The sequence below is a fragment of the Hydra viridissima genome, unplaced genomic scaffold, assembly GCF_058129835.1.
Source record: "Hydra viridissima isolate aposymbiotic clone 2 unplaced genomic scaffold, HvirCarnegie_v1 scaffold_3, whole genome shotgun sequence".
In the NCBI taxonomy this organism is placed as follows: domain Eukaryota; kingdom Metazoa; phylum Cnidaria; class Hydrozoa; order Anthoathecata; family Hydridae; genus Hydra; species Hydra viridissima.
The window spans coordinates 14,538,010-14,565,997 of NW_028324302.1; the positions used below are offsets into that span (position 1 = coordinate 14,538,010).

The 27,988-nt window shown below is 30.5% G+C and overlaps 2 protein-coding genes across 7 annotated transcripts; both read right to left on the reverse strand.

Annotated features, from left to right (window-relative positions):
* Positions 1 to 39: 39 nt before the first annotated feature.
* Positions 40 to 14,917, reverse strand: LOC145198847 (brefeldin A-inhibited guanine nucleotide-exchange protein 3-like). Its single transcript, XM_080074176.2, has 24 exons — positions 13,850 to 14,917; positions 13,710 to 13,758; positions 13,399 to 13,480; positions 13,024 to 13,158; positions 12,706 to 12,774; positions 9,380 to 9,490; positions 9,212 to 9,239; positions 9,042 to 9,132; positions 8,792 to 8,902; positions 8,424 to 8,700; positions 8,100 to 8,206; positions 7,685 to 8,019; positions 7,419 to 7,544; positions 6,296 to 7,299; positions 5,819 to 6,173; positions 5,591 to 5,734; positions 5,110 to 5,314; positions 4,456 to 4,969; positions 4,171 to 4,350; positions 3,170 to 4,082; positions 2,966 to 3,074; positions 2,637 to 2,868; positions 2,416 to 2,546; positions 40 to 1,544 (listed from the first exon to the last, which is right to left on the reverse strand). Exons 1-24 carry the CDS (start codon positions 13,965 to 13,967, stop codon positions 488 to 490), a joined length of 6,483 nt encoding a protein of 2,160 aa, XP_079930302.2. The 5' UTR covers positions 13,968 to 14,917; the 3' UTR covers positions 40 to 487.
* A 117-nt stretch (positions 14,918 to 15,034) lies between these two features.
* LOC145202471 (lysophosphatidic acid phosphatase type 6-like) lies at positions 15,035 to 27,882 on the reverse strand. 6 transcript variants are annotated; one of them, XM_090081545.1, is made up of 10 exons: positions 27,057 to 27,882; positions 26,104 to 26,310; positions 25,677 to 25,808; positions 25,426 to 25,508; positions 25,105 to 25,322; positions 23,629 to 23,729; positions 23,431 to 23,502; positions 23,177 to 23,306; positions 22,201 to 22,289; positions 15,035 to 15,531 (listed from the first exon to the last, which is right to left on the reverse strand). In XM_090081545.1, the coding sequence occupies exons 3-10, from the start codon at positions 25,685 to 25,687 to the stop codon at positions 15,462 to 15,464; spliced, it is 774 nt and encodes a 257-aa protein (XP_089937671.1). In that variant the 5' UTR covers positions 25,688 to 25,808; positions 26,104 to 26,310; positions 27,057 to 27,882; the 3' UTR covers positions 15,035 to 15,461. The 6 variants fall into 6 exon arrangements, with proteins under 6 accessions (XP_089937671.1, XP_089937668.1, XP_089937667.1 ...); XM_090081542.1 differs by having other exon boundaries at positions 25,681 to 25,808; positions 27,057 to 27,291; XM_090081541.1 differs by having other exon boundaries at positions 25,681 to 25,808; positions 26,104 to 26,306; positions 27,053 to 27,237.
* Positions 27,883 to 27,988: the final 106 nt, after the last annotated feature.

A 27,988-nucleotide genomic window follows, 5' to 3' on the forward strand; every position in this document is an offset into this window, starting at 1 on the left:
CCCATGTTCCCCTATAACTGTATTTTTTAAAAAAAAGAATTTTTCTTCCGTATAAACATTTATTGTAAAAAAAAACTGCTCAACAAAATAATTTTAAGTGTATGGTAAATTTATCATCCTCCAAGTTACACCACGCGCAAAAAATCACAGAAATCGAAAATCCCTAGTTAATCTCAAAAGATTATGGGTAAAAAATGGAGGCAAGAAAATGATTATTTTTTTCTGGGAATTAAAGTTTTTTAAAAGATTTAGTAACTTGGACTTTCGTTCGTTTCACGTACGTTTAGTAATAATGTAATAGAACTTCGCGTCAAACTTCAAAAGAATCTACTAAAAAAAATTTGTTCGATATGAAGTAATTACAATTACAGCTGCGGTTACTTAGCAAGCGTGCTAACTTCAGTTGTTTAATAAATTTGCTTTAATTAGTAACCAAGTGATTGGAAATGTTTGTACATGTTTGGGTATGCAACTGTAACGTCATTTTTTATATTATACCATATATGGAGCCACACCGTCGCACCACATCGCACACAAGTTGACGAACTTTTGGATCGTGAACAGTGTTTATGAGAGAAGTAACAGCGGGAAACACAGCAGGTAACACGGATTTAAATTGCAATGTAGGTAGTCCAAGCAACAATTCTAGCATGCTTATAATTAATTGTGACCAAGCACACAAGTGAAGTGCTTCGTCTTTCCTTTTTTTTAAATGATAAGTCTGACTTTTGCTTGAATCTAATTGCTCGACAGCTCCCTTTTTTATTTGTCGGAAAGGTGAACTAAATTTTAAACCTTTTTGTGCGGACGGGGGTGCGTTCAAAGTGTTTAAATCCACACATTCTTCAGAGAAATCCATTTCTTTTTTAGGCGACATTTGTGGTGATTGAAAAGTTGTATCAAAAAAACCAGAATCTTGCTCTACAAAAGCATCTGATTGATGAAGAGTTTGGTACGTTGTGCTTATTTGATTGCAAGCATCGAATAAACGTCGGATAATCCAATCAATGTTAGCTTCTCCTTTTAACAGGTTACGATATTTATCTTCGTTTAAAGCTCGAGTCATTGGGTCGCTACTTGGAGAACCGTCACGATTTGCATCAAGAAAGACTTTTTCACCGGTTAAAATTCGTTTAATGTTTGATATAGAGAAATTCTCCCCATCGTGTCTAGATATTTGGAACAACGTGTTCAAATATATGGCAAAAGCGGTAATGGATTGTCTCAAGAGGTTAGTAGATTGCGAGAAACGAGCAAGTTTTTGGACAAGTGACCTCAAGCCAGGTCGATTGTTGTAATCGTGCGCAACGTTATAAGTTGTTGTTAAACAATCAAAAAGAATTCCTAAGTTAACTGGGGACAAGTAGCAAAGTAGACCTGGAAGGGAATTATCTTCTTTGTTTCGTTTGATAAGCCCGCTTTCTGTAATGTTTGTAAGAATTGACCCGCGAACAGAATCTGCACTTTCCAAAAGTATGCAGCCGAGCATTTGTGTAAGAATTTCGCTGCATAACAAACTTACTGTTAACCCACGAAAAGTAATTCTAAAAAAAATAGTATGGATTGCAACTCAAAGAAACGTTTTTACTTACCGAGAACTTGTCCCCCTCCTCTCCTCATTGGTCAGAATGGACAAAAAATGAGCCGAAACTCCAAGAAGCTGAGACTTTTTAACAGTTAGTAAACTGATACAAATTTGTTTTTTATGATTTAAAAAGCCAAATAAAAACTGTTTTAAAAAAAAAAATTACCAAAAAATTTTATCAAAACTGGTACGAAAATGCGTAGCTTCAGCACTGATAGCACGTGCTTACAAAATGACAAAAAACTCGCAAAATATAAGCAATCAAATAATTAAAAAAACTACAAAATTTGCAATAAAAACTGACTTGCCATGTAAAATTAAAGAATATTTCACTATTAAAATTCCGAAGGGCAGCATAGGAAATAAAAACATCCATTTTTCAATGCTGCCAAACACATGCTAATCAAAGCATTGTCTTCCAAAAAAACTAGGATATTTCAATGTCATGATTTGTCATCATAACATGAAAATGATTTTGATTAAAATGCATGTGATTAATGATTTTTAAAAAGTTTCATTAACATTAGAAAAAGGTGAAATGGATTTTTTTTGACAAACTATTCTTAAGTTACAATATAAATTTTACAGATTTTTGTAAATTTTCCGAAAATAGCATTACATATCACATTCGCGAATATAAAATTTTTTGGTCATTTTTTTTAAAAAGAAGTTTTTATTGGCTTTTTAAATCATAACGAACAAATTTATATCAGTTTACTAACTGTTGAATTCTCAGTTTCTTGGAGTTTCGGCGCATTTTTTGTGTATTTTGACAACTGTGCCCTCACCCAAGCCCTCCAAAAAAAATAAATGAATAAACATAAGAATACCTCGTCTTAATCGTATCTAACTTATTGTGATCAGTTGATAATAGAAATGTAAACGAGCGATTATCATCTTCATCAAATGAGGAATCTGATCTAGGTGATATTTCTTTTAATTGCGACTCTAACAAAAATACCTAAAAAGTAAAATTTACAAGAAAGGCGTGAGCAAAAAAAAAAAAAAAAAATCAATAACTTATTGAAAGCTTGACTTTTTTGTTTATTACCTGCTCAGCAATTTGTAAAAGTCGAATACTTTCTTGAGTTGTAGAGTCTCTTCTAGCAACAACTTTTACGTGGGTGCCATTATCTCCACTAACACTGGTAGAACCGTACCGAAAACAGGAAATTAGCTCGCACACCGGTGAAAGAGTAGAGTTAACAATACGCTTAATTCCATTACATAGAATGTCCCAAAGCTCCTCAGTGAACTGAGGTCCCGCTGATAACAACAAGTGTCTAAAAGTAAAAATTTAGAATTAAATTTTCATAATGAGAAAGATGTTTGCAACCTAAACTAACAAGATGCCAGAAAGGTTTTATAACAAAGAGTTACCTCAAGCAAGAACATCCGGTTCGTGCAATTGCCTCATTTGGTTGAGAGATGCATTCTTGGAAAAGATCTAACAACTGCTTTAGCATAACTGGTACACAATTCTCTGCTCCTGAATAAAATCAAAAGCGTCATATTAATAGCAGAGATAGAATGACTTTAAAGGATTTACTTATCTACAAATTGATGTTAAATCGGGATTCTCACCTTCAACACTTAAAAAACGTCCGATCTCCTCAACTACCAGTTGAGTGGCCAGTCCACAAGCATGTTTAAAGTTAGTCAACGTGTTCTCCCAATAGGATTTCTTTCTAGAACCTCGCTGTACCCAAGAACGAAGCATTGGAAGCAAAAGGTTCGATATTGCAAACATAGAAAAGTGAGGACCGGGAACAGTAGTTATAGAACGCAGGATTTCAAATAATATTTCTATAATCATTGGTTGAAACTTTTGAGGACTGGTGGCGACATTTGTTGTAAGTCCTTCTAAAAGTAAAAACCAAACACGCAAGATACCAGTATCATCTATCGCAACAATAGAGTTAGCTGCACTGACGGGTGAATGCTTTCCTTCCTTGTCAGATATTCTACTGCTTTTCGATTGAGACCAAGTATCGTCCCAAACTCGATCTTGCGATTCAGTCATGTTTACAAGAAGTATTGAATACGATCCGTAGAAAATAGAACATGATGGTTGAATGTAAATCGAAGAGAGTTTTTTAGATATTTGCAAAATGATGTTTAAAATTGGTCCACATAGTTCCAAAACATTCGAAAAATCACTTATGTTACTTTCAGTATCGCTTTTAAGAGAGTTATCTTTATCGAAAGGTTTCTCAAAAGAATCGTCTTTATCATTTGAGCCGCCGCCTCTGAGAAATTTTAGAAGGCAGAGCACAGCGCTTACAACAGAAGAAGCAAAAACGCTAGTACTCTTTATATTTACAAAGTTTTCAATAATATTAAAGACAAGTTTTTGCCTCTGTTCACCGTCGTTGAATTCTTCCAAAGAGTGGCGGTTAGAAATTTGCGTATTGCTCAATGCACGTAACAACGATCGCCAGCCAGATTTTATTGACTGACCGAAACCTTCAACAAGCTCATACAATGTATAGAGAATCTAAAAAAAAAAATCACATAAAAAGCTCACAAAATATTTAAAAAAGCAAACAGTCAAATTTTGAACTTTTAAGATAATTGCAACTAACCTGGTCCTGTATTTCATCGTCGCATGTATCAAGAGCCATTAAAGTGTTAAATGGCATGAATAATGTGTCATAAAACCAAAAGTGTGGCAGCTCATTACGTCTTTTGAGCATTTCGCTTAATATATCATGGATAGAGGTTAATGCTACTTTCGAAACATGTCGCGCACGGTGATACGCTGCCTATTAAATTATATGCAGTTATACGCAGAAAACTTATAAACATCAAAAATATAAAAAATTGCCTTTGAAAAATTTATTTATTATCTTAAGAAAAACAATTTTCACCTCCACTAAATGCGAACTGATTATTGACCAAGCTTCCATCACGTGCAGTAGTGGTCGGTTGTTGTTTCGTGCACACCGCAACATAACATCACAAATATGATAAAGATGCAGAGTGTTTAACGTTATCATTTGCATTTGTATATTCGTACTATTTTGGGCAGCTTTTGCATCCATTGCAGTAAAACGACTGTCTTTTCCGAATAGTTGTTGATAAGATGCTTCAGTGAGCGCTTTTAAAAATCCTCTAAATGCTTTAATCGGCAAAGTAGTAGCGGCCATGTCAAATAAATTATCAACTGCACTGGACAAAGCATAGACTGCTCTACTGGCATCTTCTGAACTTAAGACCCCATTAACCATGCTCTTACATGAGCTATTCGAATCAATAGATGTATTTCCATCTTTGTTATTACAAATTTCTTCAACTGGAGATGAAAGCGAGATAAGTTTCAATGGTTTATTAGGAGAGTCGTTAAACGAAGCGTGCTCCAGGTTTGATATGTACATGCAACATCTAAATTTACATATAAAAAATTGTATAAAGAATTTATATATAGAAACTTATCTATGAAGAATTGCAAACAATCGTAAGTGTGAAATTTAAAAAAAGGAACAAAAAAAAAACAATCAAAAATCAATTTATATTCATAGAACCTAAAAACATGCGGCCATGCTTGAGGAGAATTACTTCCTAACTCTAAGCCAGCTGCTAACAAAGTATCCATGCTCAATATGTGTGCAGCATGCAACTTTACAGAACCAGTAAATTTTGCAGCCCGATGCCTCTTCTCATCAAAATAGTCTGTACAAGATGCCTCCGAAAGTCGAGATAAAATTGTATCACAACGAGACTGAATGTCTTTAAAGAAAATTCCAAACAAGTTTACGCAAAAATAATATTAAAAAAACTTCAAGCTACCAAACATTTCTATCGCGTTGCTTTATAAAGATGTTTATTTAAAACGTAAAATAACTACGTCACAAATACATTTTGAATAATGACTTTGAAAAACAAAGTGGTGTAATATCAGTTAATTTTAAAAAATGATACATCTAAAATTATTTCTTTGGATTGAAAAACTTCTGTATCTCAAAAGTTTTTGTAAAAGATTTATATTTGAAATATTTTGCGTACCGAGAGCACAGCATAATCTCGCTGCTCGTCTAAAACCATCTAAAGTAAGACAAACTAAATCACGTTCCATAGAAAGCTGTCTTTTTGTATTTGGGCTGCCGATACCATTGAGCATCAAGGCCAATCCAACAGATCCATTTCCAGCTGAAATAAAGCGTTTATTAAAGTTTCTGATACAAACTAAAATAATATTCTGCGATAACGCAAAAGTAACCAAAAAATACCTACCTTTAATTTTTGAGCTGGTATCAAGAGGAACCGATAAGATTTCAAGAACTTGTTCCCAAGTTGACAAAAGCAGCCTGCGAGAAAATTTTATTCCTTCACGTTTTGCAGGTGGAATATTTTCATAATCGATATTGAAAGGGGAAGCTTCGCTATCTTTAAAACGGCTTGGGTGATGTGTATAAATTTTTTCAGACAAAATACCCAATAATGCTTTGTTTGACTCCCTAGATTCAGGCTTACAGCCAGCTTTTGATAAAATGTCGTATGTTGTAGCCAAGCGATACACCTCAGATAGCCAAACCTTAGACAAGCGAACTGGTAACCCTGATCGAATGATAGAGTCAATGAACTCTTCCTGGAAAAAACAAAGCGAAAAAACGAAAAAAATTTAATACAGAGTTTTTAACAAGCCGAACGTTTTTTTGAAACCGAAAATCAAATCGTTTTTCTGAAACAGAAGCATCAAAAAGAATTTACTTGTGATAAAGGTGGTTTACTTCCTCTTGTGTTATAGAAACCAGATTGAGTGAGTTTATAACTGAGTTTTAATGTCTCATATACGGTTTTATACACTCCGTCAGCATTCAATGAGGGGTCTGTATCGTCATTGTTTTCTCTTTTCATATCATGGGTTCGAACAATCCCGAAGTTTGGTACGTTTTTTCTTTTTAGCGCCATGCAAGTAACAGCCTCGCAAACGTCAGATGCAAACTGTTGAAGGAGGTCATCGGCAACAGCGGGTTCAGTTGCCGCTAAAACTGATGGCAATATTCCAAGAAGACAACGTGCAAAATTCTTTGCACCTTCTTTTTCAACTTCTTCGATAGTCTTTTCTGGTTCAATCAAGATTTCGTTTTCTTTTTGAGTGTTTGTAGCAACCGCTTTTAACTTTGGAGTTGGCTTCTTTTTTGGAAGTTTTGATCGTTGTTGTCTTGGAAGTTTGCTCAGAGGAATACCGTTAATAGTAGTTTCTTTGGAAGGAGATGAATTTTCCTCCGAAGTTTTCACAATTTCTAGTCGAGAAGGTTTTATTTCGGGAGGTTCAGTTGAATCCTTACTTTTATCTTCATTAAAAGATTTTGCTCTACGTAGAATAGGTCGAGGATTTCTTGAATCATCTTTCTTATCATCGTCGATTCTTTTTTCTCCGATTTGTTTTTTGTCCTTCGGTGTGTTTCTTTTCCAATATTTGTAAAAAAAACCGTATTCAACTTGAATTAAGCTTGTATCGTGATATTTTCGAAGAGGTTTTATTTCTAGACTAGAGGCAGATTTAGTTTTTCGAAGAGGTCGATTTATTTCGTCTGAAAGAATGGAGGCAACCCCACTTGGTCGCAAGTCGATAGCAGAAAAAGATCTCCGAATTCCGCTTCTTTTTGGCTTTAAATCATGCCGCTTAACTTTTTTTAAACCAGAGTCCGTTTTGGCTTTAACCGAAGTGTAATTCGATTTAAGTTTCGGAATAGAAGATTTTCGAGTTTCTAAAGTAAAAGAGAATACATAAAATCAAAAAAAGGTAATATTTCATCTATTGTAATTAAATTTTTATTTTTAATTATAAATTTATTTTATCTACAAATATCTATGCTGAGAAAGCCACCTGTTTTTGGTTTTCCTCGTTGCAACGTTACTTCCTCTCTGCTATCGATAAGTCTTTCTTCGTTATTCTGTGCCCACGTCACTGTCTTAGGTAACATATTCGAATACTGACTTTCTTCCTCGCTTTCTGGAAAAGGATGTACGAATGAATTGCGTTTTATTTGAAAAAGATATGCGATCATCATATACGAAGAAGAAGAGCTGTCAAATTAGTTTCCAACTCTTTTTAAACAAATAGTATTAAAAAAAAAAAAAAATTAATTTTACCAGACAACATTTCTACTTCTCCCTCATAATCCATCTGCCACCTGATGTGTTTCGGTTTTTCACGCGCATTTTCTGAATCATCACTTTGTGAATCCTCACTTTCTGAAAGAGCCGCGGTAATTAATGAGGATTGTCCCTGATTTTCTGACTTGTATATCTCAAGAAAGTTTTCAGGCTCTTTTACTTTGCTTAAAATTTCTATATGATCATCATTTAAACCTCTTCCGCTGCTTAAGTCTTCAAGAGTCCCCAAAAATGCAACAACGCAAGAAACGCTTGCACCACTGATACAGGCGTCATTTTGTTTTGATGAGTCGTTAATGCTAGCCATTACACTAAAGAAACATTCTTAATGCAAAATGATTAAAAAAAAAAAAATTCTGAAGATAAATAATTTGGAAAAGTTTTTCGTTACATTTTAAACAGTTCGATGTCTGATTTTTGATCGTCTGTTGATAGATCGTCAGCGCACTTTTGCGTTGGCCCTGCTAGATCCATTATTCTTTGCGGATTACCAACAATCTAAAAATATATTAATCGAAACAATTTTAAAATTAAAACCCGTTGCACATTTATTAAAATTTCGATTTCTCAAACAATATAAACTTTTTTCACTTTCAGAGTAAAAATCTCTAATTTTCATGCTTGCATAAAACGAAGACAGTAACTTTAATCGAACTCAAAAAATTTTAAACCGAATTATTCTTTGTCACGAACAAAACAAAAAATGCTAAATTACCTCTTTTAAAATTTTGAGTGCTTCGATTCGAACAGCTGGCTGAGTGCAGTGAGAGATACGCTCAAATATTGGTTCTAAAGTGCATCTAATTTTTCTAAGTGTACCTACTAATCTAATAATGTCAAAAATTATTGAATACACTAATTTTGGAATTGTAGGATTTGAAAATCGATTTGCTCCATTTGTTTTAATACGGCTATTATCATCATTCAACTGGCGCGGAGAGTCCAAATCATTTACATTAAGCAGCTGATCAAGAGCTGGACATACAATCTGCCTAAAGTTTTGGAGAAAAAAGCCGTGGTTTATAATTTTTCAACTCATAGTCCTACCAATTATAAACTTCGTAGTTTAAACCCAAGCCTTACCATACTAAATTGATAAAATCATCATCTTTTTGAATCGATGTGGAGAGGTTCGAAAAAATTACTTGCATCGCTTCCAAACATAGTGTTAATGCTTGTTGGTGATAAACCGCCCTAACAGCGTTCAAAAGAACAAATAAAACAGCTAAACTGGTGTCCAGACCTTTATTAATGTCAGTGAGAATAAAAAGTGAAAACACATAAAAAAACGCAAAGAAAAATAAATAGTACAATAAAAACCCTAAATACTCACGCATTATTTGGGTTCAGCTTGAGACAGAAATGTTTGAGCAGCATCATGATGTTTTGACTGAATGTTCTATTTCTGTCACCCATATTGGAATCTTTAAAATAAAACACTTGAAAGTTGCCATTATGAATTAATAACGCAGCTTAAAGAATATTTATCAGAGTGCCACCTACTTTTTTTGGCTTGCGAAGTTCTTTGTAACTAAAAAACAAAAATTTCATTTTTTAAAAACTATTTTAAAAGAAACTGCTGCAGTATATAGTAATATGAAACCAAACGTGCTTTTAAAACAAAAGTTTTGATTTAAAAACCAAATAATATTTTTCATTGAAGATGCTTACCGTGCTCTCTTGAAACCTGTGACACACGGAGCTTAGCATTTGATTGAGAGTAGCCTTGCATGCGGATTTTGTTGGCGTTTGATGAGCTCGAGCATATGTTTCAGTGCACATCTACGTATATATATATATATATATATATATATATATATATATATATATATATATATATATATATATATATATATATATATATATATAGACTTGAATATTGACATCGCGTATAAGAATTTAAATATTTGGACTCCATTTTTCACTTTTTGCATAAAGAATAAAAAAGAAGCTATTCAACTGCAGACTTTAGTTAATCTTAAAATATTTTTTGAAATTAAAATAATTTTACGAGATTAGATAATTGGCTTAGTGGGCATGCATCATCCGCACGGCGTCCGGAAGACAGTACAACACCGGTACGGACGTTATTGTACTGTCCTCCAGACGTTGTGCGAATGGCGAATGATGCATGCCCATTGGGCCGGGGGAGGCCAAATCATTATTTCAATTATTTTATCATTTTCTAATTCACTACAAAGTTTTGAGGAATGCATTGAGTCATTATCTTCTTGAAAAATGAATGGTACTCCAATTATCCGACTTTCTGAAGGAATGGCATAATTCTTTAAAATCTCCAAATACACCTCTTTCGTCATTATTTGATCTATTGTAACAATATCACCAGTATTATTACCAGTATAACAACCCCGCACCATAACACTATCTCCATCGTGTTTTATAAATGACACCACCTACTGTTTTATTACCCATTCGCCAACTTTTCTTTAAACATATAATCTTCTCTTTGAACCAAAAATTTAGAACTGTTGATGACTGGAAACCTATTCTTTGGGCCGACTCGTCAACAGTAAATTTTTCGTATTTTTTTGCCCACTGCTGTCTTCTTTTCTTATTTTTGGACCCAAAAAGTGTTTTCTTGCGGCTATTCTACCACCAAGCCCTGCTCCCATCGATTCCCTCTTCACTGTTGCCACAGACATTGGATCTTCTCAAGAACTATTATACTGTTTGTAAATGTTGGGGCAGTTAATAGTCTATTTCTTTTACTGGGGTTACCCAGTAAAAGAAATAGACTATTAACTAAAAAACTGGAAGTGTGGTTATTGTTTTAAATTGACCACACTTCCAGTTTTTTCCTTAATATGAAATAATAATATTTCATACCGTTGAAGTAGAAATTTTAAATTTTTGTTGCAACTTGTCCCATCGAAAATTTTTTCGCCATAATGTAAATATTATCAATCGTGTTTCTTCTGATAATTCACGCTCTCTTATCTTTTTTTTTTTTTTATAAAAATATCAACTTTAATAAAAATAACAAAACTACATTTATTATTGAACTTCGCTCTGGAAACACGATAAATTTACCTTTTGAATTGTAATACGAAAGAATAGTTAAATGTTTTTGTTTCTTAGCGTCTAGAAGTTATCATGGATTTTTTAAAGAGTATATTTTGGTAAAGAAGCCGTAAACACCCATTTGAGACAATATAAAAGGATATATTGTTAAATTTATGATTTTTTTTTTTTTAGCATTTTTTTACTTAAATTAACTATTCACGTTTACATCACCATGATTTGCCAATTATACAAAAAAAAAAAAAAAAAAAAAAAAAAAAATGAAAGAAATATAAAATTTAAACATTTTTTTCAAAATCTCTCTCATTCGAATAAATATAGACGGTAGTGTGTATTTGTGTTTTTGTGTATATAAATAACGGGTGATGACAAAAAAAGAAGAAAGCGTTCAATTTAAACTTGCATGTACTAATTATATTTTTTGCATAGATACCTACTAAACATTGGACGTCCTTAGACGTCCGGTGGACGAACAAAACTAATCCAATCATTCAAATTTGGACGATTGGACCAGTTTTATTTGTCCATCGGACGTCTAAGGACGTCCAATTTTTACTGGGTATATTGCGTTTTATTACAAATTGATTCTAGTTTTAAGTAAAAAAAAAATCAATCAAAATTCAATGATTGAAAATGAAAATAAACAAATCTAAGCAAGAATTTCTCCGTGAACATGTGTATGGTTTTTACATGGCCAGTAAGCAACATGGTAAATATTACACTTATTGCCATTGTTAAGTAGAAAATATACCAAAAGCAAATATATAACGTAGAATTGAACGCGCAGAAAATGGAATTGGAACTCAACGAGTGAAACGAAGTGGTCGGGTTGCTATGTCTTAAAAAGATTATTACTAAGCTGAAGACCATGTTTGACCAAAAGGATGGCGTCTCACAGAGGCAAGCGCTAGAAAATGTTTGTGCGATCAATCCTTTATCTGCAAATCATTCAAGAAACGCGCAGATATTAAATGCAAAAAAAAAAAAAGAAGAAAAAAACAAAGATTCCATTAAGAATAAGATACAAAACGCAAAATAAGAACGAGTTGCAGTCGTTTTTTCGAAAAATACAAAAACCACGATTGGATGATTGATGACGAATCTTATTTCACTTTAAACCACAGCACAACTAATGGAAGCCAAAATTTCTACTCAGATAGAAAATTTGACTTCTACTAATAGTACTGTGTCTACACTTCTTTAACATCACCAAGCGTAAAATATAATCCAATTGAAAAATACCAGCAAAAAGTGTTAGTCTGGATTTGCATTTCAGTTAAAGATTTTTCTAAACCTTTTTTTGTCACTTGTAAGCAATCAAACAAAGAAGAATAATGCCTGGGCGAATGTATCATAAAAAGACTTGTTCCTTTCATCAAAGCAAACCATCTAGATTACAATTACATATTCTGGCCTGACCCGCAACATCACATTAGGCAAAATCTGTAATGGAGTATTTCAGGCAAAATAACATGAATTTTATTGAAAAGGAAGACAACCCTTCCAACGTACCTAAATGCAAGCCCATTGAAGACTTTTGGTCTCAATTGAAAGAAGAAGTATACAAGAACAACTGGCAAGCAGAAACTATTGATCAACTTCGCAATAGAATAAAATATTGTTTGAATATGATTGACTTTACTGTCATACAAAGTCTTATGGGATCGGTAAAATGTCGAATCGATAGTATTCGTAGAAATGAAGTTATAGAAGATAAATAAAGACATATTTTTAAAGCTTGAAAAATTCTCTTCTTTAATACTTTTTTAATTCACAAAAAACCTTTTAAAGTAAAAGAGCTATGCCCTTTTAAACGCAGTCTCATTTTTGTCATCACCCGTTTTTCGTCATCACTCGCATATATATATATATATATATATATATATATATATATATATATATATATATATATGCATAAGAGATACATTTAATGTAACATAGATAAGTTTTCGTACCTCTGCAATTTTAATGAGTTGATCTCCATGAATCTCGCATGATTCTGAACTTGTTATCAACATCAATAGCTATAAAACGATTCTTATTAATGTAGATTATAAATTAATTTTTTAACATACGAATATATATTAAACTATTATTTTAATGAAGTAATTATAAAACAAACACGTGTAAAATACGCACTGTTTAAAAGTTTACAAATCTGATTTCTAACTTGTTTTTTAAAAAAGTTATATATACGCGTAATATCCAGTCCCAGTTCAATTTGCCCAAAATGTTTTAAAATTTCGACCGAAACTGGAAAGATTGGAATTTACCTTCATTACTTCAACCTGCACTTCATCCGAGAGAGAGGGAGTAGAAACTACAGTGTTTAAAAACTGGACAGGAAAACGGAATCCTTCGAGTTCATTTAATGATTTGGAATGGAATCTTTCATCTGATATGAGTTTCTACGGTAAAAAAAAAAAAAAAAAAAAAAAAAAAAGGAAAATCAAACTTTCAAAAATGGCTGAAGCAAATGAAAATATTTCTTGCATCACAAAGCAACATTTTTTGAAAATACGCAATAGATTGCAATATTTGCTAATAAATGCAACGAGGCAAATAATCTTTATCAAACTCTGTGTCGATTAATAATTATTACTAAATACAAATAATAATAAAAAAAGAAAATTTTTGAAAAAATCAACCTGTAAACCAACAACCGCTAGAGTTGCAAGCTTAATTGATCGCGACTCTAAAGCAATTTTGAATGGCAAAAAACAAGTCTCCCTACAAACAAAAATACAAAAAAAAAAAAAAAAAAAAAAAAGTATCGTGATTTTGTTCTAACTTTAAGTTTATTTTACAAGCAATGAGACTTTAAGGAGTTCTTATTTTCAAACTTAAATCTTTATAAAAATGTTTTTAGAAAACGTTTAAAAACTGCTTTAGGTAAAGAACATCGTAAGCCAAATAGCGGATAAATTTAGTAAAAGGCAGAAAAAGAAATAACGTTTACCTCAGTTGATAGGTTTCAAGTTTTGTGTTAACCAATTCTTCCAATTGTTCTATAAATTTTTTACAAGAATTGAAAATTACTTTTAAATTCAGCTTATTATAAAATCAACCTAACTGTAATACACAAACAAGACGTCGTACCCGAGGCTTGCATACAAGCATCTCGCAATCCTTTAAGCCTAGAAGAATTTGCATCCTGCAATAGTTCGGCTAAAATGTCTTCTATTTTTCGCCCCGAATCATATCCATTGTTAACCATTCTGGCAAGAGAGAGTGTTCTTACTTAAGAAGCCGATAAAGTTTAAAATAACCATCACTTTGTAAAGGTTTGTCCATTTTTAGTTACGATAAAGCCACTTTATTACAAAAATTAACCGGCTGAAACTGTCTTGTAATGTGTAATAACCACCTGCTAACAAATCTTTCTTAAAAATATAATAAACAAAAGACAAACGCTTTTTTTTGATTTCTTTTTGCTAATTTTTGCCTCGTTTTACTCTCGGTATAAAACAATGCGCAAAACTCGCCGCTGTGAAGTTCAAACACAATTTGATCTCTCGACCATGCCAACAGGTTTCTACTATTTTTGTTGAAACAGAAAAAATGATCGGCTTGATCAAATGATCAATATGAGGTAACAAATTTTCTCCGGAGATTAGGGAGAAGCAGATGATATGAATCTTTAATAAGATAACTTAAAGATTGTAAACCTAGAAAGAATGGTTGAACTTTTAAACGTAGAAGAAATAATTATTTAGTCAAAAGATTTTCTTTATTGTTAATTTTCTTATCTCAGATAATGAAAACGATGATAACATCACTTACAGCAAGTTTGAAAGTTTGCGTTATGAGGAGAAGCGTCTTTTTTTTTTTTTTTTTAAATATTATACTCTTTTGAGTCTTGCTCTTAATCTAGCTTTTTTTGGCTTTAAAAAAAGATATTCATTTAATATTATTTCCCTGTGTCATATGAAGGATAGCCATGGATTGATAGAACCCATAAAGGAACTTACAGCTATGCAAGGAAAAAATTTTGTAGCTATTAGTTCCTATCATGGGTTATATCAATCAATTTTTCCACTTGGAATACGATCATACTTGGTATATCAATCTATATTTTGTTAACTCAACAGCATTAATGGAGTAGATTTAATAATATATCCGGCCAAATAAAATAATGATAAATATAAATAATAACAAATGGAAAAAGCCAGTACAACAAACTTGTTCTCCTTGTTTCAATGCGAAGAATTTTTTTTTTTTTTTTAAACCATCTTCAAATCGTAATGAAGTCTATTTGGAGGGATGTACAGAATACACTACTTCTTTTTAAAAGCATGCTTTTATTCGCTAACAAATTGATTTAAAAATTACTTAATAAACTAATTATCAAAGAGCCAAGAGATTTCTAAAAAATTTGAATAACATTTACATAACTGCAATGCAAATAAATTGAGTAAATGACGTTATGTTGTAATATAAAATGAACTGTTCATCGTTTATGAAAATCGTATTTTTGAAAATAGTTATTAATGTCGTAACTTATGCAATAAAAAAAAACGCTTATAAAAATCATCTGACGAAAAAATAACCTCTCAAAGTAAACTCGAATCAAAATTATAGTTATACGAAGCTCACTCTCACACACATTGTATTTTATTTAGAAAATAATTTAAACTTAGCGAAGTTTTTGTAAAAAGGTTGTGTTTTTGAAATTATCCGTTTGATAAAGATTGATAAAAACTTGCAGACTTTAGTTAGCCTCGTTAACGCATTCTGCACGCCAATCTTTAACACGAAAACGCTCAACCGTTGCCAGAACCCTAAGAAAAAAGATATGTAAAACATGGCCTACTTAAAGTATACGGCCTTACATTCCGCATATTTGCCGAAAAAATAGAAGGCCAGTTTAGTATGCGGTTCTAAATAAAAGTGTAACTAATCTTCATAAATTTAAAATTGAAATATTGAAAATAAAGAGTGGTCAACAAATGTTGTGTTGTTGGCTGTTTTTCTAATTATTCCAGTGTTTTTATTTCCTGTAAATGAAGAATTAAAAACAAAATGGATAAAATTTGTAAATAGACTAAACTGGATACCAACTAAGTCATCAGTTATTTGTTCAAAACATTTTCAGGAAAAATATTTAAAACATGGAAAACAAGAAAAAAGATTTCGTTTAATAAAGAAATTAAAACCAATACCAACTATACATCCAAATGTTATACCAAAATCTTCTATACCGACAATAAATTTGGAAAGAAAATCTCCAACAAAACGTATTTACCAGAATGATCAAAGCAGTGAATTTTTTTAAAATGATTTAATAAAAAGTTTAAATTGCATTGCTGATATTCCATGCCCAAGTGGCTACCAAATGCTAAAACATAATGATCATATTGTATTTTACAAAATGTTGTTTAATGAGCTTTCTATAGCAGAAGTTATTGAGTGTATACGAGTTGACAAGAGTTTACACGTAAAACTATTTTATAAGGGTTGTTTAGTACCATTACCAAAATGGTTTCGTAATGGTCTTAATTGTACATTAACTCGTAAAAGTTTGTTTGAAAACGTTCCTGCCTATTTAAGAAGTCAAGCAGAAAAAAATTTCTCAGTTTTTGAAGAGCTTGAAAAAATAAAATATCTAAAAAAACCAATTTACTCTGGGAACCAAATTCGATATGCATTATTATTGCGTTATACATCTATGCAATCCTACAAATTACTTTTGGAAGAATTTCGATTACCATCACTTTCTTTATTAAATAAAATTTGTTCTGGTAACATTGATGCACTAAAAGCTGCAAAATTATTACTTGAAGATGGCAAAATGTCACAAGATGTCTGCATAGTATTTGATGAAATGTATTTACAAAAATGTGCCGAATACTCTAGTGTTGGAACTATTGGATCTAGTGGAACTATAACAGGTGTAAACAATTTTGGTGAACTCTATAAAAGTGTTGTTTGTTTTATGATAAACAGTTTTAAGGAAAACATCCCATACATTATAAAAGCTATTCCAGTTGTAAAAATTGATAGTGATTGGTTAAAAAATGAGATTCTTGAAACTTTGAATCTTTTGCTTAATAGTAGGTTTGTTGTGCGAGCTATTGTGTGTGATAATCATGCAAGCAATGTTTCTGCATTTGATAAATTGTTATTAGAATACAAAAATGGCTTTGATAGCTTCTCAATTTTATATAACTGCAGAAAAGTTTATTTATTCTATAATGCAGTACATTTAATTAAAAATGTGAAAAACAACTTGTTAAATCAAAAGAGGTTTTTGTTTCCCCCATTTGAGTTTATTGGGTTTAAAGATGATATTACAGTTAAAGGTGGAGAAGTATCTTGGAAACTGTTTCATGACGTCCATGAAAAAGAAACTAACAAATAAAGTGCTACACCCAGGAAAATATAAACAAAATGTTCAAGCAGCTCTTGACTTGTTTAACGAAAGTACAATAGCTGGTTTGAAATCATACTTTCCTTTAGTGAGGATGCTATTGGCTTTTTACAATTGTTTAATAAATGGTGAATTATTGCTAATAGTAAAAACCAGTTTTGTTCCAATAACTATTTAGGAAATGCTGCTATCTTGCATGATAAAAAACCAGAATTTTTACGAGCAATGGCATTATGGATTGATAATTGGGAAAAACAAAAAATCTTGAACTGTGAGAAATTTGTTATGTCTACTCAAACTAGTTCAGCATTTTAACAAACACTTAATTGCCATGCTTCTTTAATTGAAGATCTTTTAAACGATGGTTATAAATTTGTCATGACTGCAAGATTTCAAAGTGATCCAATAGAGAGAAAGTTTGGACAGTACAGACAGATGAGTGGTGGCAAGTTTTTGGTGAGCTTAAAAGATGTTTTGTGTTCGGAGCGAATTATGACATTTAAAAGTTTAGTTAAAGAAGGCATTGACATCCGCAATAGTGATTTCAAAAAGACTAACGATCAAAAAAATATTTTAAACAATGTTTTGGAAAAACTTCAGTGTACTTCTTTAAATAATTTGTCTTTGTCAGAAGAAAGCAGAGAAGTTGCCTTTCATATTGCAGGTTATATTGCAAAGAAAATTTCAAAAAGATTTGGTAAATGTTGTAATGAACTAATGATTGGAGTAGATGATTATGATTCTCTAGAGAAACAATATATTGAAATTTTATCAAGGGGAGGATTGACTATACCATCTACCAATCTGGGTAACTATACTTGTGATGCTTTTGCAATTTTAGACTTTACTTTTGATGTAATGAACAACACCAATTTGCCATTAAGAACAACTGCTCAGTTTGTTTTAAAAAAATTTTTATTCAAAAAAAATATCTTTTGTTCTGATCACCAAAAACTTGGGATAAATCTCATAAACAAAACAATCAGTAATATATTCATTAATAATAAAAGAAAAATAATTACTGATGGAAATATTATGGACGATTTAGTAAGTTTTAAAAAAAGGCAACGAAAAAAGCATGATTAAACATAAATAAATAAAATTAACAAGTTTTTAATAAACGATATTTCTTTTTTTTTTTTTCTAGAAAAATGTAAGAAATAAAAAAAAATTCTTAAAATGAAATTTTGTTGTTGTTGAATAGAAAGTATTTTTAAGAATAAACGCATTTTGTTTATTTGCTTTGCTTTTTATAGCGCAGTAATTCTTTTTTAATGGCCTTCTATTTTTTCGGCAAATATGCAGAATGTAAGGCCGTATACTTTAAGTAGGCCACGTGTAAAACAATTATGAAATAGTTATTTGGAAAGAAAAGAGCATTTGCAAACGTCGCATAAACGGTGCGAATGTTTCTACATACCTAAGAATATCTAAACTAATATATGACGCCATATAAAACTTACAACCACATGACTCCAAGTGAAATTTCTCAAAAAATACACGAACGAGAGAAACTACTGTTAAAGAACAAGACATAAAATTGCACAAAGGTAATAAAAGTATTCAAAAAGTGTCTTTAAACTTTGCTCAACAATTAATTCAATCAACAAACGCTTTGATACAATTAGCTCAGTACACATCTAAGAAAGATCAGGCCGGCCATCAAGGGTCAATGACCAGTTAAGAAACGCCTTAATTTGAGATCTCGAAGTAAATCTGAGGATTTCTGTAACGAAAATTGCAGCGAATGTCAAAGGATATATTGAACATCAAGATATTCTCTGACATTTGCTGCAATTTTCGTTGCAGAAATCTTCGGATTTAAATTTAAGTTTTCAAATTAAGGCGTTTCTTAACCGGTAATTGACCCTTGATAGACGATACATTTAAACACTACAGCTCGCTCTCAAGACTAATTTTTGGAAAAGTACAAAGGCGCGACAGAAGCACGACCTGAAATAAAAATGGTATTTATACAAAGTAGTAAGACATCAAAATGTTACTTTATTCTACAGCCAAAAAGCTGGAAAAAAACCCGTTTGACGCTAAAAATGAACGTTTAATTAATTGTTTATTGAGTATAAATTTAATTTGACAAATATTAGGGGTACCCATAAGTTCTCAATTATTTAAGAAGTAACAAAAAAAAAAAAAAAAAGAATTTAATTACATTTAACTTTATTTTTAATCAATTATATCATTTCCATCGTTATCAATGACCTTTCGCCATCTTGTGGGTAGAGTTTTGATTCCCCGTTCATAAAATTTAGTTTCTTTTGAAGGAGAATATTCTTCTAGGTAAGTTTGAACATCATCAACATTTTTGAAATTTTTATTCTTCAGATGTTCCATGGAAAGGAATAAATGAAAATTGGATGGTGCTATGTCTGGAGACTATGGAGGATGTGGTAAAACCTCCCAGTTTAGCTGCCTTATTTTATTCTTGGGTTAATTTTGCTGCGTGCGGCCGGGCATTATCATGTTGCAATATTACTCCATTTCGGTTGACCAGACCTGGTCGTTTTACCAACATTTGGTTGTGCAATCTATCCAATTGTTTGCAATACAATTCAGCCGTAATTATTTTTTCCGGTTTCAATAGTTCAAAATGGATTATTCCCCCACAGTCCCACCAAAGGCACAATAACACTTTCTTTAAAGTAAAGAATGGTTTAGGAGTGGGTATAGCTCGTTGATTTAGAGAAAGTCATTGTTTGGTGCGCTTGTTGGTGTTGTACAAGGCCCATTTCTCGTCACCAGTAAACAATTCTTCGTTAAAACGGTTCAGTTCTTTGCCTGCACAAAAGAGATATTCAAATTGTACGCCGTTGATCTTTATTCATCTCAGACAATAGATGTGGGACCTATACACCCTCCCTGCAAACATTTCCGATTTCTTGAAGATGTTTTTGAACTGCTGACCAAGTAGTTTGAAGAGTGTTTGCTATTTCCTGGATACTCAGTTTGGGATTCGTTTCCAACAATGTGTTTAAAGCGTCGCTGTCGAAACTTACGCCCACTTCGATTGCCATCAGAAAAGTCAAAATCACCATTGGAAAATTTTCTAAACCAAACTTGGCAATTATTGACCTTTAATACATTTCCATACACATCACAAATTTTTTTTTGTTGCGACTGTTGCATTAACACTTGATCTAAAATGAAACAGCATGCAATGACGTAAACGTTCTTCATTTGGTTGATCGTCCGCCATTTTACACCAGAGTAACGTTTAAATTCACATTAGCCACTAAATTCAAGGTCACAGATATTACATTGTGCAATAAAACATGTATGTATGCATTCACGCTCTGAGCCAGTCTGAAACAAATATTCCGCACTAAAAATAATTGGTTTTTTATGGGTACCCCTAATAGTATGACATTTAAGAGCCTGGACTTTAATGCAAACAAAACTAATCTACAAACATGATAAGTGTGAAAATGTGTATGAATATTATAACATAAACTTGGGGAGGGGGTGGCGCTACTATTACTAAACTTGGGGAAGGGGAGCGCTGCTATTACTACAAATTCAACTTTGATGCTGTTTGAGAGTTTTTCAGCTGAGTACAATAGTAAAAAAAAAAAAGTGAATTAACTGCTGATAATCGACATTTTCTATCATGTACTTTTATAAAGAACTAAGTTATACCTGAATCTGCTAGCTCCTCTGAGGCCATTAGTGAAGTTGTCAATAGAAAGTCAAAGACAAAAAATTTCGACGGATTTATACATTGATAGATTAAGGTAATGTCTCAGTTATCATACAATATAACAAAAATGGAGATCATGATTCCTTGTATTAATTGATAAATAATAGACAAACTGTTTGTTTTCAATTTATTCATATTAGAATTATGTACACTACCACCCTGCACACAGTTGACATGCATGAAATATTCTTAACATAGCTTGAGCATATACAACTGGAATATTTAGAGAATAATACAGCTAACAGCAGTGACAATCTTGTGAGTTTTAAACAAGGCACACACTTGGAACTTGTGTACCATTATCAACTGCAAGAAAGGCTTGAATCATTTCAAGCAACTTTTTTTCATTTTCTCTTTTTGCATAAAAGTTTTACGCAGGTAAATGTGATCCTAAGCTGATTGCATGTTGCTTTACAAACTTTTGTAACAACTTTCGATGCTTTACATATTGCTATTCCGAAACTGTTGGAAAACTTAAGATCCGGATTTTTTTAAAAAAAGTATAGAGCTGTAAATAACGTTTTCTTCTAAGACAGAGCTCTGTAGTTTAGTGACGCTTTAATCATTTGTTGCATTCTTTTCCGGTAAAGTTTTAGTTTTTTTTCCTCCAAAACTCTTTCAGGAGAAACATCAAAAATAATATTTCACCACCATAAATCAGTTTGACCAAGGTGTATACTATTTGCTCGTTTCAGCTTTCTTTCTTTAAATTTAATTTAGCCATTAGGATGAAAAACAAGTTAAACCGTAAAAAGTTTGCATCAATCTAAATGACCATACATGCATTAAAATCAGAAACCGCTGTTTTTATCACAGACACACATCCCTTACTTTAAAAAGTAATTTACTTTTGCATGTAAAAAAGTATTTCACTTTTTGTTTGTAATTTACATTTTAGAAGTATTTTTTTCCTGTGAATGTAAAAAGAATTTTTAAAATGAATTTACTTTTACGTTTAAAATTAAATTAAGTCACTTACCTTTTGATGAAAATTTTAAAGAAAATTAAAATATCCATCTCTAGTTTTTCTTTAATCAGTTTTATGTTAAAAACCAGCGAAATATTAGCGGGTTACTTAACAAAGCAAAAAAAATTTCGACGTTGAAAAACAAAAATATCAATTGTCTAAAGTTATTTTAGTTGATATTCCTTATTTCTAAAACTCTGCTAAATAACTATAATTATTCTAATTAACTGTAATTATTCTAATTATGACTAATCTAAATAACTGTTTCTTTTTAAGTTTATTGTTCTTACAAATTTGATTAAATTACTTTTTTGGTCATGATTATTATTTTGTTTGACATGCACAATTTTCGACAAACTTTGCAAAAGCAAATCTCACGTGAGGTCTTTGCTACTTACTTATTTAATGGATAATATTCAATGTGTCCATCAATCTTTAAATTCATAGCCTTCGTGTTGTATAACATCCTTACAAACTTCTCACCAACCTAATGTATTTACAAAATCAAAATCTATCATCAAAATCAAAACAGTTTAAAAAAAGTTTTTGGGAAGTTTTTCTAATTAATCACTTTAAAAAAAACAGAGTTGCATTTGTTTGCACAAAAAAAATCTGGAAGTTCATAAAGAGAAAAAGGGTGGATGGAGTATCTCTTAAGTTTAGTAAACATTAAAACAATTTTTAATTAAAAATGAGCAAGCATTTACAACAATGACATACAAAAATATGTAAAAGCTTTTTTTTACATTTTAGGATGAGGAAAGTGAGGAAATAGAGAACTATTAAATCCCTGATTCCTCACAATTTTTGAAGTAATAGAGTGATTAACTAATGTAAAATATTTGAAAATTTTCTAAAAGATAAATAATATTTAACTATGTCACAAAATCTTTTTTTTTTTTTTGTATTAGTAAGTGTTAAATTCTTTTTGTCCAGAATAAAAAAAAAAAGATATGACCAGTATTCCCTTTAAAAATAACTTTTGTGAGTTGTTTAACGATGTTTTAAATTTGGCCGAGATTTCCATTAGATTTCAGACAGACTCAGTGCTGATTTAGAACATTCTAGAATTTTCTAGGTCTCAAAAACATTCAAGTGGTACTTCTTCATTGACAATTGATGCAGCTTAAGATGTAAAACAGTATCAAGATTTTCCTAGATGCCTTTAATTCTAAAATAATGGTCTCCAAGGCAGTATTTCCAAGTTTCCTTGTAAGCTTTGCTTTTAGGACAACAGGAACACACAAAACAAAGAAAATAACATAGAAAAACTTTTTTACAATGATTTAAGACATCCTAAGGAATCACAAGGCCCAAACTATATAGAGTTTGTTGAGACCCTGATAAAGTACTGAACTTAAAAAATGCAAATACCTCATCAATGTACACTTCAAAGGCAATATGTGAAGAAAATTCAGGCCACACCTCATCCCACAAATCAAAGACTAATAATAAAGCAATGATTGTTGTGTCATGTGCTGAGTAAAGATATAACTTTTGATTGCTAAAAATAAAATTCATAGTATTTAGAAAAATAATTAAAAATTTGTTCAGGTTGGTTACACTCCCAATGATAAATTCTTGTTATAGTTCTTATAACAAATGTTACTGTATTTAAAAACCCTCACTTTTGGGAATCTGATATCCTTGAACATAATAAATCAACAAGTGCACCAACACCACTTCTCAAACCAGAAAGTCTAAACAAAAGAATATATCAAGAGATTTACAAGCTACTTTGAAAAAGGATCATTTTTACTTTTACTTGCATACACTCAACTGTAATAACTTAAACAAACAAGCTAAATTTATTCACAGATCTGCACCTGTCATTGCTAGTAATAAGATATGCTTGAAGCTCTGCCGCCCTTTTCGATATCATAAACTCTTCTGGCATTAAATGAACAGGAATTGAACCACAATGTGCCTAAAATAATGAAACTTATCTTTTTAATTCCTGCTTTAAATACTCTAAATAAGTCTAAAAAATCTGCTTTTTAAAGGAACTTAAAATTTAAAAGTTAAACAAAAGAAAAAAGAAAACCAAAACAAAAAATTGTCAGAATTCAATTTTGTGAAAAAAATAAACATATTTTGTAAGCGTATTTAATTGCCAGATACATTTCAAAGTCAAAAATCTTTCTGAAGAAAGTATAAGTTATACAAATAAATTTGAAAAAGAAATCAAAAAGGAAAGATTTTTCCACTGCTAATATATCATTATTGGTCAATAGATGAAATTTTCTTTTTAATATACCCTTTTCATCCCCATATTCAAAACTAGAGTTGCTTTTATTTTAAAAAAATATATATAATTTTAAAACCCTACAAAAAATGTTTTTCTTTCTCCTATCAGGGATGTGATGTAATTGGAAATGATATATTTTTAGAAATAAATTTACAAAGTTGAAAACATTATTTGGAATCAATCAAGAAAAGGTTATTGTGCACTAACCATTTCATTAGTATTGTAAATTCTACCTCAGTATAAATACAAGTGACTGATAGAATTCTGATGTAGTTGCAGAAATGAATCAACGATTAGAAATATTTATGTTTTGACATCAAAATATCATTTATGTGACATCAAAATGTTTATGCTCTTAACTTTGCTCTATAATTTTAAAGCTTTTTGGAAATATTTTTGAATACTTTGTAATCAGCTTTTCAAATTTAAAAAAATTCAATACAGATTTCTTTTCAAACTTTATTTCTTATTTGATACATTCATGGAATTTTCGTGAAAAACTAAATAACTCTAAATAAATCCAAACAAGAAACTTCATAATATTAACATAAACAGCTAACTACTTTTCTATAAAGCATGTTATTAAATTTTTTTTTTTTTTTTTTGATGCTCTCAACAAGCTTTGAAAGTTCAGAAAATCTTTTTAAACTAGCATCTCTTTAAGCCCTGAAAAAAAATTTCATTTAATATGATATGGTTTTAGGTTCTTCAGTGAACGTAGTTTAAGAACAACTATAGAGTTTTTATCATAAACAAAACTTCTTTATGATTCAGGAGAGTTGTACTGATTTTGAACAACAAAACCTTTAGCACCACTCAACTTCATTTTTTTTAATGAAGACTAACTGTTAGATAAGCAAATTAACTTCAGAAGATCAACCAAGCAAGTTTATATATATTTTTGGTTTTTTATTCTTTATTCTATTACAACTGAGGGGTAAAAATGAAACAAACCTGAAAGAATTAAAAAACAAATACAAATAAACAGTGATCATTAACCTTCAAAAAAGTGGTTTTGGAAAACTAAGTAAAATATTAGCAATAGTCTAAAAACCTTTCTACAGGTGACAAAATCATTCAAAGCAATAAAACTAATGTCAGCATCCAAGCAACCCAAAACATTATTAATGTGTTCATAATCTTTTGCATGGCCAAGGACTGTAAAGAGATTCTCTTTAACATGAGCAGACCACTTGTTAAGATAAGCACAATTATAGAAGTTTGGAAAGAGAATTTCATCATTAAGTTCATGTGTTATGATAACAGGAACCTCTAAAAAAATAAGAAGCTCTTTTGAAACTTGGAGCTTCAAATCAGAAGAAACTTTTTTAAATAACTAAAGTTTTCAAAAAAATTACATGCAGTTTGTAAATACCTTTAAAACAATCTTTTGAAAACATCCCAGCCAAGACACACTTTGCTGATAATATTGTGCGATCAATGTTAGAACTACGAACACTAAACAAATAGCATCAATTTCTTTTTTTTAACTATTAGTTTTGTAATTTGCGTGAAATTGAACTACAATAACTTTTAAAAAATACTGGAGCAAAGCATTTGATTGAAAAAATTTTTCATTTCTTGCATTATCTTATCTCATAAAACTAAATTCAATAAAAAATATACCTACTAAACATCTTTACTGTTGTACATACTAATTAATTTATGTTTCTCTATATATTCATTCCCTAGCCACTTTCCTAGCATGTATGCATCTTGTTGCCCAATTATTGTGAGCTGACCTGCTAAGCACCCACCCTAAAAAGGAAGAAAGAAGATAAAATAAAGAGAAAATGAAGTCTTAAAACTAAGTAACACAACTGCAGTTAAAACTTAGGAAAAATAATTTAGTATTTTAACAAATAATTTAGCACTTCTATTATAATAAATAATCCAAATGCATATTTATTACCAAAACATTAAAACACAAATGCATATTTGTTGCTTCTTTTTGAACTAAAATTTAGCTAAAGCTATTTTTAAAATTTTAAAAAATATATTTAAAAATTAAACTACTTATATCTCTTTTTCAACAGCAAACTTTACCATTCACCTTAAAAGGATCTTTTGTTTTATAGAAATCATCTATTGCAGATGAAGGCCTTTTATTACCATCTGGAAGCTGAACTCTGTATTCTATATCTACATGCGGCAATGTTGCCATAAGTTCAGACTTATCCCATAAATAAAGCTCTGCATTTGGTATATCATTGTATTTTGATTCATTTGTTGGAGTTCTAGCACCATGACGGAAAACTACCTGTAAATAAATGGTTGTAACTGATAAATTTCAGCACTGCTTAAAAATAATTCAATTGGCAAAATTGTCTTTGCCTGTAAACTAGTTAATCATTATTTGAATTAAAAGTTTTACATTAAAAGTTAGTAATCTTAACAGAAGAATATGAAACAGTAAGAAGAAAAAGTTATTAGTAAAAAGAATATGAAAAAGAAAAAGAAAAAATATATATTTTTTGAAAAAATTACAAAACATTCTTTGAAAAAATTTAAGTAAACTAAAAATTTTTACTAAAAAATATTTTATCAAGAGTTATGGTTTAATCTGCAGTTTTGTTAAAAAATTTTTTTTTTACTTTGACACTCATATATCATTACACACTCAAATCATACAGAAATCACCGATAACCTTTTTTTTCTTACCATTATGCATAAATAAAATACCAGATAACTGCTCAACTTAACTGTCTCTTTTAAGTTTAACAGGATTTTTTATATGAACTGCTATCATAAATAATTTATGGTTTACTTGAAAAAATGGAAAAAAAATGTTTAACTTTAAATGGAATCAAGGTTTTTTAGTAATATCTTTAAAGTATTAATTCAATTTACAGACACCCTTTATAGATACAAAAAATATCAAAAAAGTGGAACTGTTTTCATAATTGTTTTTGTAAGAGTTAAGTAACATGACATTGCTTACTATAATCCCATCGCTAAAATAACTTTTAACAAACTTTTATTTTAAGAACAAAAAAAAAAACCTACTTGTACTTGGAGAAGTTGCATCTGATTCGAAATGGTATTCACAGGGTTAAACGGAGACGTAGTCACAGATATAAGAGTAAGGACAGATGTTTATGAGGTTATGTGGAATAGCTTTCATAGAATATCTTCCAAAACTGCAAATAATAACCAAATAACAGCTTGATAAGTTTTATTTCTAAATTTGTTTTTAATTAAAAACAATTAATAATGGTATTAAGCTTTTTTTTAACTAATAAAAAAAAAAATCATTTTTATTCAATTCTTATTTGAAAAACAGATTATGTAAGAAAGAGAACCTCTAAACTTAAAAAATTCAAAGCAAAACAAAGAATGACAATTTCTTTGTAAGTAAATTTGATTCTCAAAAACTTTAATTTAAAAAAAAACTGCAACTTTAATTTAAAAAAAAAGGAAATTCATAATCTAATCTATACAATATGTACAAATAATATATAAGTTTATAAATCGCTGTAATATCTAAAAGCTTCACAATCAATAAATCTGGTTTTATCATATAAATATTTTAAATAAAAAACAAATAATGGCATCAGCATACAATTACAGGTGCTCTGTAAACTTTAAGTCATGTAAAGAAAATATCTTCAATATGATTTAAAGTAATTTTCTATAAAATACGAAAAGAGTTATGAAGCTATGAAAGTTAAAATAAGATATGAAGTTCCAAAAAGTCTATTTAAAACAACTATTTTTAAAAAACCTGCAAGATTTCTTATCTAAAGTAAAAGTAAAAATTAAAGTGTTGCTGATTTTTTCCTTTTAAATTCATTACCTTTTTTGTATTATATAAAAAAAAAAAATTCACAATATTTAGCTTTTTTTTTTTTTTTATTAAAAAAAAATTTTACATTTCACCTGCTTTCATTCTGTTTTTTGTACAATAAATTAATAAATTTTAATTCTTTTATTTAACA

Excerpts from the sequence above, each read along its gene's own strand:
- LOC145198847 (XM_080074176.2), bottom strand. The coding sequence starts at position 13,967 with ATGGTTAACAATGGATATGATTCGGGGCGAAAAATAGAAGACATTTTA. Across the intron at positions 8,903-9,041 it reads AAGCTGAACCCAAATAATGC|GGCGGTTTATCACCAACAAG; the intron begins GTGAGTATTTAG and ends GAACGCTGTTAG. Across the intron at positions 8,020-8,099 it reads GACATCGAACTGTTTAAAAT|TGTAATGGCTAGCATTAACG; the intron begins GTAACGAAAAAC and ends ATGTTTCTTTAG.
- LOC145202471 (XM_090081542.1), bottom strand. The coding sequence starts at position 27,077 with ATGCAACTTCTCCAAGTACAA. Across the intron at positions 25,323-25,425 it reads TTCAAAAGATTGTTTTAAAG|AGGTTCCTGTTATCATAACA; the intron begins GTATTTACAAAC and ends TTATTTTTTTAG. Across the intron at positions 15,532-22,200 it reads GAATATTATCCATTAAATAA|GGTTCTGGCAACGGTTGAGC; the intron begins GTAAGTAGCAAA and ends CTTTTTTCTTAG.